The sequence below is a fragment of the Berghia stephanieae genome, chromosome 8 (genome assembly GCF_034508935.2).
Source record: "Berghia stephanieae isolate SIO BIC M18660-M18661 chromosome 8, UCSD_Bste_1.3, whole genome shotgun sequence".
Classification (NCBI taxonomy): Eukaryota; Metazoa; Mollusca; class Gastropoda; order Nudibranchia; family Aeolidiidae; genus Berghia; species Berghia stephanieae.
The window spans coordinates 5,995,255-6,011,502 of record NC_088367.1 but is presented as its reverse complement, the minus strand read 5'-3'; the positions used below and the strand labels follow the sequence as shown (position 1 = coordinate 6,011,502).

Genomic DNA, 16,248 nt, shown 5'->3' with positions numbered 1-16,248 from the left:
TAGCCTATCCTGCTTCTTTGGTTTGTGATTGTATTTTTGACAGGGGATATTTTTCTTTTCTGTAAATCTTCTGCCTGTTTGTTCTTGGTTATTTATAATTTAGCTTATGATATCTTTAGGTTATGATTTTGATTTACATTTGTACTATTTTTGTTAGATTGCTTGTTTTTTTTGTTTCAGCGGTCTCTCATATAACCTCAATTGTGTTGGAAGAGACCTAAAGCAACAAACAAACAAACAAAATCATTGAAAACTGTTGTTATAAATCTTTTTTTTTTTGTTTTTTCAGAAGCACAAACATAAAAAAATGAAATGTTGTCCTTTTGACTACTACCATGTCTATCCAGAATCTGAAATGAAACGACACGTTCTTGTCTGTGACAAACGTTATCTTCAGGATAGAAAATTACCGAGTATGATTTGTTGTTGTACTGTCCACCATTTATATATATATAATTTTTTTTTTTTTTTTTTTTAAATTATGCTTTTCGTGCCACGACATCATCGCCTAGGCATTCCACGAAGGAATATAGATAACTCATCAAACAAGATGTCTGATGTCAACAGGAATCACCCATGTTGTCCAAGTGAGCAAAATGGAGATTAATAATCTTGCTCAATGAAAAAAAACCAAAGTGCCTGAAGCGGGGCTCGAACCCAGGTCATCCGGATCACAGTGCAATGGCTTAACCACTTGGCCCCCATATATATATTGGCTATTAAGCTTAACTGCTGGTCAAAATTACTTCGCGATGGTGGTGTGCGAACGAATCGGCGGTCTCAAGAAGTGGGTGAGAGAGGGATCTAGAAATGACTTGGGTTTGAAACGAATATTTTTGTGTTCGTGGATAGCTCACACGGTAGAGCCACGCTCTCACCTGCCAGGCGGAGTTGTCGTACCAATAAGGTCGCAGGTTCAAACCCCACCACCGCCGCGAAAAATTTCTATTCTCTATTGTCTTCTGGCACTTTTCTACTCACTTCATATCTTGTTATATATATATATATATATATATATGGCTGTGTTACTTTTGATTATTTATATCTAAGATTTGTAAGATTTGGATTTAATGCTTAAATTTTTTTAAGCTGGAGCAAAAATTTCGTATTTCTATGAGTTTTTCATAGTACTTGTCAGGTCTGCATATCAACAATAAGCCGTAATCAGTCAGTGTTGGTGGGTCTCCGCAGAAATCCATGATTTTGGAGTCAAATGAGGAATTTCCTCCTTTCAAAAAGATGACATTTCCCTCAATCAAACGTGTGCTGGCAGTGAGAGATTTGATGTCTGGTGAAACAAACAATTGTAGTTTCTCATTCTCCAGAAGTTAGCGCGGGAATCAAAGATAGTTTATTATCTCAGTTGTCTGGGTGTGGTTCCTGACCTCCCATAGTGAGCAGGGTGGCACTTACTGTGTCTTCTATCCTCATGTCTGTTTTCCAACTTGCTTTCTGTCTTTGTCTTGGAATGAGATTACTTGGTTTTGCCCTGGGCCTGGCAGTAGTGCTTGGCTGGGAGGGAAACAGGGAGATATTTTTTTCCTTGTAAATCCTCTCTGTTATGTATTATTATATTTATTTGAGTGTATAATGTAAACATTTGAGTGTATTTCTCTTACTGGGATCTTGTGCTGATGTCTGGGTGAGACATTTAGGTGATCTCAAACTAAGTACATTGAACTGTGCTCTTGGAATCTACATCTGTTCCCTATTTGAACCAATCCCCCCCCCCCTTTGTCTTACCATTTCTTGGGTGTACTTAAATTGTAATTCTAAAACTTTTTACTATCATATTCTTCCTTTTTACTGGTGCTGATATGACCTAAATGTGTTGCAAGCGCCGTAAAACCCTTAAAAATGAATCCCTCAGTTGCTCTGAAAGTGGGGCCTGAAGGCAATCTTTCAAAATTTTCTTCCTCTTTCATTTTTTTTTGTCACTCTCAGACCTGATCAATTCAAAACCTTATACAAGACTGAGGGTGAGAATGGAGGTTGACGGATGCAGTCTTGAAGATCACAATGGGTGCGAGCTGTGAGTTGCTAATAGCTAAAAAGATGTCGTGTAGCGTTGAGGGGGGAATGCAGCTTGGGTGTAGATGACCACAGCACATGTGCTGAGTTTGACTCTGTTGTATTTGTTGTCATATTAAAAAAGTAAAAAAATTCCGCCCTTCCGCCAGATAATCCGTCAACAAAATGTCTGATGTCAACAGCAATCATCCATGTTGTCCAGTGGGCAAATTGGGGGTTAATGATTTTACCCAAGGAAATTTTAAAAAACAAAAGTGCCTGAACCCAGGTCCTTCCAGGTCACAGTGCATTGCCCTAACCATTCGTCCACTTCGATAATATTTCCCCCCATTTCATAAGAACTTATTGAAAAATTCTTTTTAATGTTTTGATACGTTGACTAATTTTTCCCATCCACTGCCAGCTGATGACCCGGGGCCACGTGGGGCCGTGCAGGGACCACCTATTGTGGCGGACCACTTGGCAAAGAAGGGCGTGGACCACCAGAATCAGGAGAATTGGGACAGTTGTGAGTTTTTTTTTCATTACGATTTGCTGCTGCTCGCTTTTTAATTTCAAAAAGTAAAATTAATAAATTTGTGCGGCTGTGTATGTCGTGTAGTGAATCGGAAGGTCCTGGGATCGAGCATCACTCTACACATAGTTGAGTCCTTGGAAAAGAATATTTATTCAAATTCTCTCACCGTACTCAGTTGTAAAATGAGTACCTAACCGTTAACAGCGTTGTCTCTGTCCAAAAATAATTATAATATTGCCTAACAGGCATCATATCTCGTTCTTAATGTTATGTGTTGCTGTTGGTCAGGGAACATTTGTAAAGCACTTTGAGCACGTTTAGTGGATATTGCGCTGTATAAAAGCTCAAGTTGAAATATGAACATTTGTATAGCGCATTTCCACTTCATGCTCAAAGACATTCACAATGTTTCATTTATTCCCCCAACAGGCCATATGGGTCCATATTTCCATTTTCATACAGTACCAGTCACCTGTTAGTCATCCATCCGTTTTTACTAACTTTTTTACAATCTCCATCACAGCTTATAGCCAGATATACTCCTTCACACCTGAGTTGAATGGGATAATGTGCCTTATCTAAGGACACAAGGCATGGACCAGAATTTCCCCACTGTCATCTATCTAGCCATTGATCATTCTTAACATTGCTTGACTCTTATGACAAGAGACATACGCTCAATGTAAAATTAAAATCCTTTTCTCCAAGAGAGCAGTAATAGTGATACAAATCAACTTCATAAGCCAAAACCATTGAGTATCAAATATGTAGTTGCAGAACTCTGCTGACTCGGAAAAAACACACATTAAAAATTTTGGCCAGAAAACTCGTCCTTCAAATGTCCATCAATTCATTGGATTCTCATCTCGTCAAAAAGTGTCAAACGTGGAATTCACAAGTCCCAGGTATAAGATTTTTTTGCCAAGATGGCGGTCATTTCAATCACTCGATATTTGAAGGATGAGCTTTCTGGCCAAAATTTTCGACACATCTTTTGTTTTGTTTTGAAAAAAAAACAAGTTTATCATGTCAGATTACAGTAAAATTAAGATTAACTGTGATGTCATCTTGCTAAAGAAACACAACAGGTTGAAAATGTCTGATTGGTAAAGCGCTTTGAGCACATTTAGTGGATATTGCACTATATAAAGCTCAATTTAAATTTTAAATTTGGTTAATGGATTGGCTCTTACTTTGATTTTATCTGATCCGACCGGCTGTGATTTGATAAAAAAGGTAATTTTTGTCACTTCAACATGAGAAGGTATTTATTGTTAAGAAATACGGATGATACTATTCTTTGAATTGATTGTTATTATTGTTATCATATTATTATTATTATTATTATTATTATTATTATTATTATTATTATTATTATTACTATTATTATTATTATTATTATTATTATTATTATTATTATTATTATTATTATTATTATTATTATTATTATTACTATTATTATTACTATTATTATTATTATTATTATTATTATTATTATTATTATTATTATTATTACTATTATTATTATTATTATTACTATTATTATTATTATTATTATTATTATTATTATTATTATTATTATTATTATTGTTATCATTTTATTATTATTATTATTATTATTATTATTATTATTATTATTATTGTTATCATTTTTTTATTATTATTATTATTATTATTATTATTATTATTATTATTATTATTACTGTTATTACTATTATTATTGTTATCATTTTATTATTATTATTATTATTATTATTATTATTATTATTATTATTATTATTATTATTATTATTATTATTATTATTGATAATCTATTTCTTTTCATTTTTGTTTTTTCTTTAATTCTATTTTCTATACTTTCAGTACCTCAGAATTCCACGCCCACTCCAGCGGTCTTTAAGTGAGTATTTCACGTGTAGAGTATTTCCATGTAAATCCCTCAACATAAGCATGTTACATCATATTGTTTTTCTTCTACATACATCCAGTGTTGTCACATAGGTCTATTCTGGAATATGGAAATATCAGATATGAAATAAAGTGGCTAAAAGGTTGATAGGTTGACATAATTAAAGTGGGTATAAGGTTGATAGGTTGATATAAATAAAGTGGGTAAAAGGTTGATAGGTTGATATAAATAAAGTGGGTATAAGGTTGATAGGTTGATATAAATAAAGTGGGTAAAAGGTTGATATAAATAAAGTGGGTAAAAGGTTGATATAAATAAAGTGGGTAAAAGGTTGATATAAATAATGTGGGTAAAAGGTTGATATAAATAAAGTGGGTAAAAGGTTGATAGGTTGATATAAATAAAGTGGGTCAAAGGTTGATATAAATAAAGTGTGTAAAAGGTTGATATAAATAAAGTGTGTAAAAGGTTGATAGGTTGATGTAAATAAAGTGTGTAAAAGGTTGATATAAATAAAGTGTGTAAAAGGTTGATATAAATAAAGTGTGTAAAAGGTTGATATAAATAAAGTGGGTAAAAGGTTGATATAAATAAAGTGGGTATAAGGTTGATAGGTTGATATAAAGTGGGTAAAAGGTTGATAGGTTGATATAAAGTGTGTAAAAGGTTGATAGGTTGATATAAATAAAGTGGGTAAAAGGTTGATAGGTTGATATAAATAAAGTGGGTAAAAGGTTGATAGGTTGATATAAATAAAGTGTGTAAAAGGTTGATAGGTTGATATAAAGTGGGTATAAGGTTGATAGGTTGATATAAATAAAGTGGGTAAAAGGTTGATATAAATAAAGTGGGTAAAAGGTTGATATAAATAAAGTGGGTATAAGGTTGATAGGTTGATATAAATAAAGTGGGTAAAAGGTTGATAGGTTGATATAAATAAAGTGGGTAAAAGGTTGATAGGTTGATATAAATAAAGTGTGTAAAAGATTGATAGGTTGATATAAATAAAGTGTGTAAAAGATTGATAGGTTGATATAAATGAAGTGGGTAAAAGGTTGATAGGTTGATATAAATGAAGTGTGTAAAAGGTTGATAGGTTGATATAAATGAAGTGGGTAAAAGGTTGATACTTACTTACTTAATCCTCTTCGGGCCTTGAGGCACATAGGGCATCCACCAGACATCTCCATTTTTTGCGATCGGCTGCTTTTGCGGTGGCTGTATTCCAGGACAGGCCTGCTTCCTTTAATTCTTTCTCCATGGTCCTTCGCCAGGTTTCTTTGGGTCTTCCCCGCTTTCTCTTCCCATCTGCTGTCCAGTACAAGGCTGTCTTGGGAAGTGACCCTTTTTCCATTCAGGCCACATGACCCAGCCAACGCCATCTTCTTCTTTTTATTTGACTATCAATGCTAGTGCAGTCAGCTTTCTTTAATAGATCCACTGTTCTTATTTTTGTAGGCCAAAATAAATTAAAAATTCTTTTTAAACACTTGTTCTGAAAGGCTTCTAGTTTCTGTATTAAGGAGGATGTCATTTTCCAGCTTTCACTTCCATAAAGCAGTACACTTAAAACATTGCTCTTGTATATTTTCAGCTTTGTCTTTCTCATTATTTGCTTTGATTTCCAAAAGTTTTTCAACATGCCGAAAGCCTGCTTTGCCTTTTGAATTCTGTGCTTGATATCGTGTTCTGCGTTTCCGTCGTCTGTTATTTTGGATCCCAGGTAGGAGAACTCTGTTACCTCTTCAATTATATGTTCATCTATCCTAATTTCACTGTCGTGTTTTGGATTCACCCTTATGTACACAGTCTTATCGAAATTTATTTTCAGTCCAATTTTCGAGGTGTTCTTGTGTAGTACGTTTAGTTTCTCTGAGGCGTCTCTGTGTGTACTGGAAACTAACGCGATAGTAAAAGGTTGATAGGTTGATATAAATAAAGTGTGTAAAAGATTGATAGGTTGATATAAATAAAGTGTGTAAAAGGTTGATAGGTTGATATAAATAAAGTGTGTAAAAGGTTGATAGGTTGATATAAATAAAGTGTGTAAAAGGTTGATAGGTTGATATAAATAAAGTGGGTAAAAGGTTGATAGGTTGATATAAATGAAGTGGGTAAAAGGTTGATAGGTTGATATAAATAAAGTGTGTAAAAGGTTGATAGGTTGATATAAATGAAGTGGGTAAAAGATTGATAGGTTGATATAAATAAAGTGTGTAAAAGATTGATAGGTTGATATAAATGAAGTGGGTAAAAGGTTGATAGGTTGATATAAATAAAGTGTGTAAAAGGTTGATAGGTTGATATAAATAAAGTGTGTAAAAGGTTGATATAAATAAAGTGTGTAAAAGGTTGATAGGTTGATATAAATAAAGTGTGTAAAAGGTTGATAGGTTGATAGAAATAAAGTGTGTAAAAGATTGATAGGTTGATATAAATAAAGTGGGTAAAAGGTTGATAGGTTGATATAAATAAAGTGTGTAAAAGATTGATAGGTTGATATAAATAAAGTGTGTAAAAGGTTGATAGGTTGATATGAAACAATGAGACATGTCAATTTTTATGTATAATATAATATATAGTATTTAAATTATGTGCAAAATATTTTTTTAAAAATTCTTTTGTCAGTAAAAAACCTTAAAGGGCTTACTGATTTTAAATCAGATTTTATTAAGAAGAAACTATTCATTTTATTTTTATTTATTTTTTTTTTATTTTGTTTAAATTATTACTTTTATATTTTGTCGTCATTGTATGTATTGAATTGTATTTGATTGCGTTTCCTTTTGGCAGAGTGTGCCTTAATAATAATAATAATAATAATAATAATAATAATAATAATAATAATAATAATAATAATAATAAATATCATTTATACCTCTTTACCCCATTGTCACAGGCAGTGATATAAGACAAAATATATTACAGTAAGACAATTGTTGATGGAAAAGTGGTACATATTCAATTTAACAACAACAAACTAAATTAGTATAATTATGACGTAAAAAGATAAAACTTTAAGCAAGATTTGACTTTAAGGTCAGCAGGTCAGATCCACAGACAACAGTCTCTTTAAAATTATAGCTAGAGGTGCCTTAATGAGCCAGTAAAATGGAGAGAAAAATAAAGTGAGTAGATGTGACTCGTATATAAGGGAACAACACAAAACAAATGACGTTTCGGCCCTTGGCCTTCGTCAGGAGACAAAAAACACAAACACAAATGTGTAAATTTACAAAATATCACAATTCGTCAAATGTGGAAACAATGTTAATGTGAGGAAAGGGCGTCGAGTGTGGATGCAAGAAGAGGCGCGAGATAAGAAAGGCGGGGGAAAAAAAAGGGGGGGGGAGGGAGAGAGAGAGATATATATATATATATGAATCACATCTACTCACTTTTTCTACCCTTTAAAATAAACCCAGACAAACTTTGATTTCTCTTTAACCCTCCGAGTGTTTTGGGCAATCCTTGATTTTCTCATATCTCAACCCCCCTCTGACCGAATTTCCTAACCCTTTTTGGTTGGTTATTGAGAGTTCTCCCATAGTGGGCAAGGAGGTACTTACTGTGTCTTCTATCCCCCAAATCTGTTTTCCAACTAGTTTTCTGTCTTTGTCTTGGAATGAGATTACTTGGTTTTGTCCTGGCCCTGACCGGATACCCTTGGTGAGAGGAAAACAGTCAAATGTATAGTTAGTTTTGGGAGATGATATTTTTTTCCTTGTAAATCATCTCTCTCTTATGCACTGTGTTATGTTTTGTTTACATATTTTATATGATTTGTAAATATTTGAGTGTATTCCTCTTTGTGGGGACCTGTGCTTGTGACTGGATAAGACTTTAAGGTGGTCTCAAACTAAGTAGGCCTGCTTCGAAAATGTGTGCTCTTGGAATCTACATCTGTTCCCTATTTGATTCAATTCTCCTTTGTCTTACTTTTTCTTGGGTGATTTAATTGTAATTCTAGAACTTTTTACTATCCCATTTTCTTATTACTGGCGCTGATATGACCTTAATGTGTTGCAAGTGCCGTAAAACCCTTTAAAACAATAAACAAGTTATTGAGAGTTGCTTTGATTTTATTGTAAATTGTCGTAAAGAGAAAAATCTGTTTTGAAATCGATTTCCACAGTGAAACAGCCCCAAGTGGTAGCACTCGAAGGTCTGATAGGGAAGCGCTGAAAAACAGACACATGTCATGGCAAAACATACCCGACAGCCCTGCAACCAAAACAACCACGACCACAAATAGAAATGAACGTTTCAACCCCAGAGAAGTTCCACATCAAGTCTCTCCCGGAAAACCAGCAGTTCAAACATTAGACAATATTCACCCTTCGCCTGGAAGTAAGTACTTATCTTATCTTATCTTACTAAAGGCTTAATAGGAATTATCCTTAAAATCCCTTATGACTTACTTGACTTAGATGCCTTTCGCGTCTCGACCGAAAGATCGGGTCGCCTTGGCTGTTTCCAGTATTTCCTGTGTGAGGTGTCTCCAATATTGCCGGTCCTCTGCTAGGGTTCTCAGATTTTCAAGGTCCCCTGCTGTTATGAGACTAATGCTTTGTCCAAGTGTTGTGAGGTTTTTGTTTAGGATCACAGGGAGTGTTGTGATCGGTCTTCCTCTGAAAAGGTTCCCGTGTTTTTGGAAATATCCCGACATGACGTGGTTAGCTGGTATGTTTTTGTCCCTGCGTAGTATGTGACCGAAAAGTTGCCATCGTTGTTGTAAAATGTCAAGGGAGATTGGTCTTTCTTTTGTGATCTTATAGAGTGATTCATTTGAGATCTTTTTTGGGTATTTGATGTCCAGTACCCTTCTTAGCTGTGTGCGATGGAAGGCATCCAGATGTTCTTCTTCGGATTTTGTCAACGTCCAAGTGCCGCAGTTATACAGAAGTACTGGTTTTACAAGAGCACGGTACAGTTTCAGTTTGGTTTTTCTCTTTATTTTGTCACCTCTAATCCATACATTGGTGAGTTTACTGAGTGCGGCGTTTGATAGCTGTTTTCTTCTTTGTACATCCTCGGTGTCTCCAATTAGTGAGCCGACTTTCTTTGTTCTTTTCCATTCCTCTTTGTTCCTGAAAACGGAACGAAACAAAATACTGCATTCAATTCGATCACTTACAATAAAACACAGAAACGAGGAATTAGACAAAAAGGTGGAAGACATAGAAAAGTCCAAAAATAACGCATCGTCTATGTTCAAAGCGACGAAATCTCTGAACCGAAAACCATTCGAGAACCCAAAACTACAGGATAAATTTGGCAAACAGACAACAAATCCCAACGATATCCTTGACATTGTAACTGACCACTTCCAGCAGAAATTTCACAAACAAGTCTCACAAATATCGCCCTTCTCAGGAAACCCTAGAGACCTAAACAACCGCATCACAACAACTGAAGTTAGAAATAGCATAAAGTGCCTAAACAATAACAGATCCCCAGGCAAAGATGAAATTCCCGCTGAATTGCTGAAATGCGGTACCCTCTCCCTGGATCTGAGCATTGCAAACATAATGAACAAAACATTCTCAACACACAAAGACTGGGACATAAACAGCGGTGTCCTAATTACAATACAAAAACCAGGAAAAACGAAAGGACCCGTAAACAACCTGCGCCCAATAACATTACTGAATACCATAAGAAAAACACTGTCAACTATTGTCTTCAACAGAATTAGACCGAAAATAGAAAAATATCTATCACATAACCAAAGCGGGTTTCGCCAAGACCGAAGCACATCTGACGTTGTATGGACACATAAATGGTTGGCAGCAAAGGCACTCAAAGAAAACATATTCATAACAATAACCGGAATCGATATGTCCGCAGCCTTTGATACGATCGACAGAGGAAAACTTTTGGAGATATTAACAGAAATAGTAGACGAAGACGAGCTCCGAATAATCCGATTTCTCCTCAGCAACACAAAGATACAACCAAGGATATACGGGGCCACAAAACAGACGCAGTTCGAAAGTAACATCGGGACCCCCCCAAGGAGATAGTCTGAGCCCGATTCTGTTCACAATATACTTAGAACATGCTCTGAAAGAAGTTTGAAAAGTCATTCCAAAACCAACGACTCATGTTGAGAATGCAATCCCTAGAGAAATCGCCTATGCAGATGATGTCGGATTTTATTGGATCAACACCAGCAAATATAGACATCATACAAAATACCCTCATGAAATATAACCTCCAAGTCAATGCCAATAAAACCGAATTTACAACAATATCGAGGAACAAAGAGGAATGGAAAAGAACATCCCTTATACAATAGTTTATAATTACAGAATCTCATATAGCTTGTATTGTATCATTCACAGACAGTTTTACACAACTTTGAATGTCAGGAAAAATGTATCAATAAGACGATGTAAAATCGAAAAATACTCTCATAGAAAACTGGTAATTGAAAATTGGTCATGGTCGAATGAATCCTAAATGTACAAAGATCATAGTACAATGAAATATTAATGACAACAGAAATCATAAAAGCAACAACAATAATAATCATACATATGTCTGATAAATTATCATAATTTAACATTGTTTCAGATGTCATGCATTTCACTTGTCAACATTTACAAACCAGTACTGGCTTTTTTTTTTTTTAATGTTCTTTGATATTTTGAGATATGTCTAGACCTGACACGAATAAAGACATAATCTGTATTTACATTTTGAGGGGAGGGGGGGGGGGCTAAACTTTGCCCCAGTTCGGACTTTTGATGCAGAACGGGTTTTTAAAGTTTGATTTTAGATACAAATTTTTGAGAACGTGATTTTTTAAAACTCAGAAATGGATTGAAGATTTTAGTCAATTTCTTTGTGATGTCCTGGTCAATTTATGAGCTACACCGTTTTGTCTCAAACGACACGTTTTTCAGCTCTTGTTAACATATTTGTGAAATATGAACTAGGCTGGTCTCCTACTTGTCCAAAACTCAATCCTGGTTAATGATTTGAAGCTACGAGTAGTTATCCTCTGCCATGAATACAATCCCACCAGTCATGAAAATGCATAATGTGTTTGGTTGTGGACTGTAAAAGGGATTGGACAAGAATGAATGAAACTGCTGTAAAAAATAACAAAATAATAAATACGTTTATATTTTGTTCTTTTTTTTTAAGTTATTTTTTATTAGATTTGTAATTACTATTATCCTTTTCCACACCAACTTTGATCAAACTTTTACTGCAAACTATGAATAATACAATAAAAGCCGTAATGTTTTCATTTTCCTCAGAAGACACTGCAACTAGCCTTGAGGTAAGCATCACCACTGTCTGTCTCATCAATGATGTGTATGAATTCATAGGATATCATTTGGTTACAAACCAGTTTTAGACCTTTAGGGAAAATTCCAGGATTTTGACTTTTTACTTGTGAATTTTAAAATACATTTTTTTTCTTTAACCTCAGATTTGCAATAGAAATCCAACATTTGCCGTCATTCGTTCATTTCTTTGTCACTATAAATAGATTTATTGTAATGCTCTGTGCAGTTATGTGGTGTTGTGGTGTGACACTCGTTTTCTGATCGGAAGGTCCTGGATTCGAGTCTTGCTCGACGCATAGTTGAGTCCTTGGAAAAGGTTCTTTATTTACATTCTCTCTCCGTACTCGTGTGTAAAATGAGTACCTGACCGTTAAAAGTATTGGTTCTGTCGGGAAAACAAATTGTTAGAACAGGAGTCATGTCTCATTCTACATGTAACGTGTTGCTGTTGGTCAGGGAGCCTTTGTAAAGCGCTTTGAGCATGTTTAGCGGATATTGTGCTATATAAAAGTTCAAGTGTTCTTTTTTTTTGTTTTGTTTCGTTTTATTTATTTTGTTAATACGTTCGATAATTAAGCCATAGTTTTACAGAGACCCACTGTGGCCAATGCCTGGCATATTCCAGTCTCCCTTTGGGAATTTACTGTAGAAACATTTTTATCCTTTAAAATGAATACAGGGCAGGGAATTTGTCTTTTATCTTTAATTTCTCCTTTTTTTTAAAAAATTATATTACATATTTATTGCTTTTATGTGTTTGGATACAAACTCAATACATATAAATACATGTATAAGCATATTAAATAAGTGAAAATATAAATGGAGATAAATAAATAATAATAAATGAATGAATAGCTAAATAGATGAATAAATAATTAAATGATAAAATAAAAAGTTATAAATAGCTAAATGGTATGACTGAGCAGCCAATTGTATTGGTTGAATATGACTGAGTAGCCAATTGTATTGGTTGAATATGACTGAGTAGCCAATTGTATTGGTTGAATATGACTGAGTAGCCAATTGTATTGGTTGAATATGACTGAGTAGCCAATTGTATTGGTTGAATATGACTGAGTAGCCAATTGTATTGGTTGAATATGACTGAGTAGCCAATTGTATTGGTTGAATATGACTGAGTAGCCAATTGTATTGGTTGAATATGACTGAGTAGCCAATTGTATTGGTTGAATATGACTGAGTAGCCAATTGTATTGGTTGAATATGACTGAGTAGCCAATTGTATTGGTTGAATAAGACTTGAGTAGCCAATTGTATTGGTTGAATATGACTGAGTAGCCAATTGTATTGGTTGAATATGACTGAGTAGCCAATTGTATTGGTTGAATATGACTGAGTAGCCAATTGTATTGGTTGAATATGACTGAGTAGCCAATTGTATTGGTTGAATATGACTGAGTAGCCAATTGTATTGGTTGAATATGACTGAGTAGCCAATTGTATTGGTTGAATATGACTGAGTAGCCAATTGTATTGGTTGAATATGACTGAGCAGCCAATTGTATTGGTTGAATATGACTTTAAAACTTTTATCGAGGCAGAAAGATACTACATCTGGTTACTAATGAAAGAGTGAAAATGGAAAGGCTTCGTATGGGAACAAAACAGACAATGGACGTTTCGGGTACAAACCCTTCGTCAGCACAAAATAAACAAATAAACGTGGAAAACAAATAAAATATAATGAAAAATGACTTGTCTCGTCTGTACTCAATGGTGGTTGCAGTATGAACATCTGGTTGCACTGTCCAGTGATTGAACCCTTAACCCAGTTTGGTCATGATCGAATGACCACCTACAGCAAAATCGTCACATTTGTTACGACACAATATACGTTTTTTCTTATTCAGATTTATTTTGCACATCACAATGATCTTTGTTTAATTAATAAGAACTTAAAGTTGTTTTGTAGAGAGATTGAGTTTAAGAGATCTATTTTTCTGCTAACTAAGCCAAACCTGCCATTTAGGGAAAATACTGAAAATGGTCGGTGAGGAGAGAGTTGCCACAGATGCCAAAAACTTCAGCTAAAACTAGATTAGTCTGTCTGTCAATAATAATAGATCTTGCTCTAGGAATCGGGGGGAAGGGGGGGGAGATGTTAATGCAGTATAAAGGGGGTTCAAGGCTGTCATTCAAAATCTTCCTCCTTTCTCACTTAATCATTTTAACTAGAAATTCACTTATTTCTGCATGTGGTTTATCTTGACTAAATACTGAATTGAGTTTGAGAAGATGAGGTTGTCATTTGTTATTTTCCATATTTTCTACTTGCATTTTCAGACAACCCAAACCAGTCCAGCCTTTGATTCAAATCAGCCTGGAATCAATCAAGTAGCGTCAACACCAAAGAAAGGCAAAAAGAAAAAGAAAAAGACATTGGATGAAAGGTTCTCCTCCGAACTCAATCTCGCATCCCCAGAAGGCGCCAACGCACCTAAAGCAGAAGAAGAATCGTTGTTTATGCTGCAGCGAAAACCAAATCCGGGAAGGAATGCAAGAAAAACGAGGAGGAAATCACTGGAATCAAAGCCAGAGTCGAAGGAGGCCGACGACGTTTCTCCAGGAACTGAATCCAAATCAATGCCAGCCGATGCCAGAACAGCGGAGACCAATCGCAGGGAGGAGTGTTTGATGCTGTTACGGGAGATTTCTTTGTTGGAACAGAAAGTGTTGCTGGGGCACGAGTTGACTCCCTTGCAGGTGGGATTTAGATAATGCAGTCAAATTGTAGTAGTAAATAAATAAAGATTAATTGTATATTCACATTGAACTGATTCTGTGCTATAGATGAGTATTCTTGCTGGAGTCCGTCCACATTCTACTCATACTACTGTAGTAGGTAATGGTAGTTGTAGCAGTAGTATCATTGTCATCATCATCATTATTATTGTTATTATTGTTATTATTATTATTATTATTATTATTATTATTATTATTACAGTCCACTCTGGATAATCGCAACTTTCGGTTAATCGCAACGTTTCCCATGAAACGGAATTGATTCTTTATAAAAGTCACTGGTCAATTGCAACAAACTTCGATTAATTGCAACAGATTTTTTACCTCAAACAGTGGCAAATTCAAGAAATCAATCAAAATCTCATGATTAAATTTCAACATGGGTGAAATCATGACAGGTTGAAGAATCAAGAGTGGATGGGGTTTAATGCTACGGTAGTATGTCACCACTCTATTACAGACAATATCGGGCAAGACAATGCAATATAGGTGTAAGGTCATCTGTGACCAATAGATGGGAGGCGAGAGGGGATGGGCAGAGTCTAGACAACAGTTAGATAATGACAGTTGTAAAGAGAGACTGAGCGATATCCTTTGACAACTATGTATTGTGACCAATGGGTTTGGAAAAATGGGACAGATAATCGGGCAGTCGTAAAATTGTTTTGCATCTTTATCGCCTCATTCAAGAAGACTTTAACAGATTTGCTTCCAGCACTGGAAACTGTTGAGCAAAACGTTTATACATCTGACCTCAGCAAGAAAACAGACGACCCTTGATGCTTTCTTAGGGAAATGGGTGATGTCAAACGCAAAGAAAGATGGAATTTACAACCATAAAAAGGCAAAACAAATCAAACAAAAATGTTTAATGAGGCCATGGACGGTCCTAAGCCCAAGTAAACTCAGAAGGAAATTGTTGCAATTGTGGACAGGAAACTCAAATTCAGTTAATTAATCACAATATTTTTGCTGATCCCAAGGTGTTGTGATTATCTGGAGTGGACTGTATTATTATTATTATTATTATTATTATTATTATTATTATTATTATTATTATTATTATTATTATTATTATTATTATTATTATTATTATTGCTATTTCTTTAACTATTATTTTCATCATCATCATCATGGTTTTCATCTTTTTATTTTTTTCCAGAAGTCAAAACTGCAAAGAAAAGATGAAGTAACGGATTTCTTGTCATCACATGGACAATATCAAAGATGATGATGATGTAGATTAGTCCTTTTTAATTATATAATATATCAAATTGTAATTTACCGTGTACGCTGTGCTGCAAGTGCCATAAAATCCTTAAAAACAAAAAACCAAAACAAACCATGTATGCAACACACATATGCACTTTTATCTAAATATTTTATATTGTATAATACTAAAAATAATTTTAAAACAATTGTATAAATTTTTAAAGTTAGTTTGACGCAACTCCCCTTTGCATTTGGTTTTACATTTTGTGTTTTATTATTTGATTTTTAAATTCAAAAGGTCATGTATAATGCTCAAGGTTGGTTTTACACGACACACGTGTACATTTTCGTTTTATTGGTCAATGGAAATATGTACAAAATCGCAATAACACAATTTTTATGTATTATCCCTCTCTACTTTTAACCTTTACCAGTTTATGAAGTATCTCCATACTCATTTGATTATTTATTTATATTAAAAACCTCCGAATGCAAGAATTCAATTATAAGTG

The 16,248-nt window shown here is 34.4% G+C and overlaps 1 protein-coding gene across 2 annotated transcripts in view; it reads left to right on the top strand.

The window, feature by feature from the left end:
- LOC144978078 (uncharacterized) overlaps positions 1 to 15,943 on the top strand; it is a 20,280-nt gene extending 4,337 nt beyond the window's left edge. For both annotated transcript variants that reach the window (XM_078923624.1, XM_078923625.1), the window contains 7 exons: positions 290 to 413; positions 2,435 to 2,539; positions 4,412 to 4,448; positions 8,593 to 8,807; positions 11,729 to 11,751; positions 14,066 to 14,485; positions 15,687 to 15,943. In XM_078923624.1, coding sequence (XP_078779750.1) covers positions 290 to 413; positions 2,435 to 2,539; positions 4,412 to 4,448; positions 8,593 to 8,807; positions 11,729 to 11,751; positions 14,066 to 14,485; positions 15,687 to 15,755 — 993 coding nt within the window. In that variant the 3' untranslated portion in view covers positions 15,756 to 15,943. The remainder of the gene's footprint in view (positions 1 to 289; positions 414 to 2,434; positions 2,540 to 4,411; positions 4,449 to 8,592; positions 8,808 to 11,728; positions 11,752 to 14,065; positions 14,486 to 15,686) is intronic.
- The last annotated feature ends 305 nt before the right edge of the window (positions 15,944 to 16,248 follow it).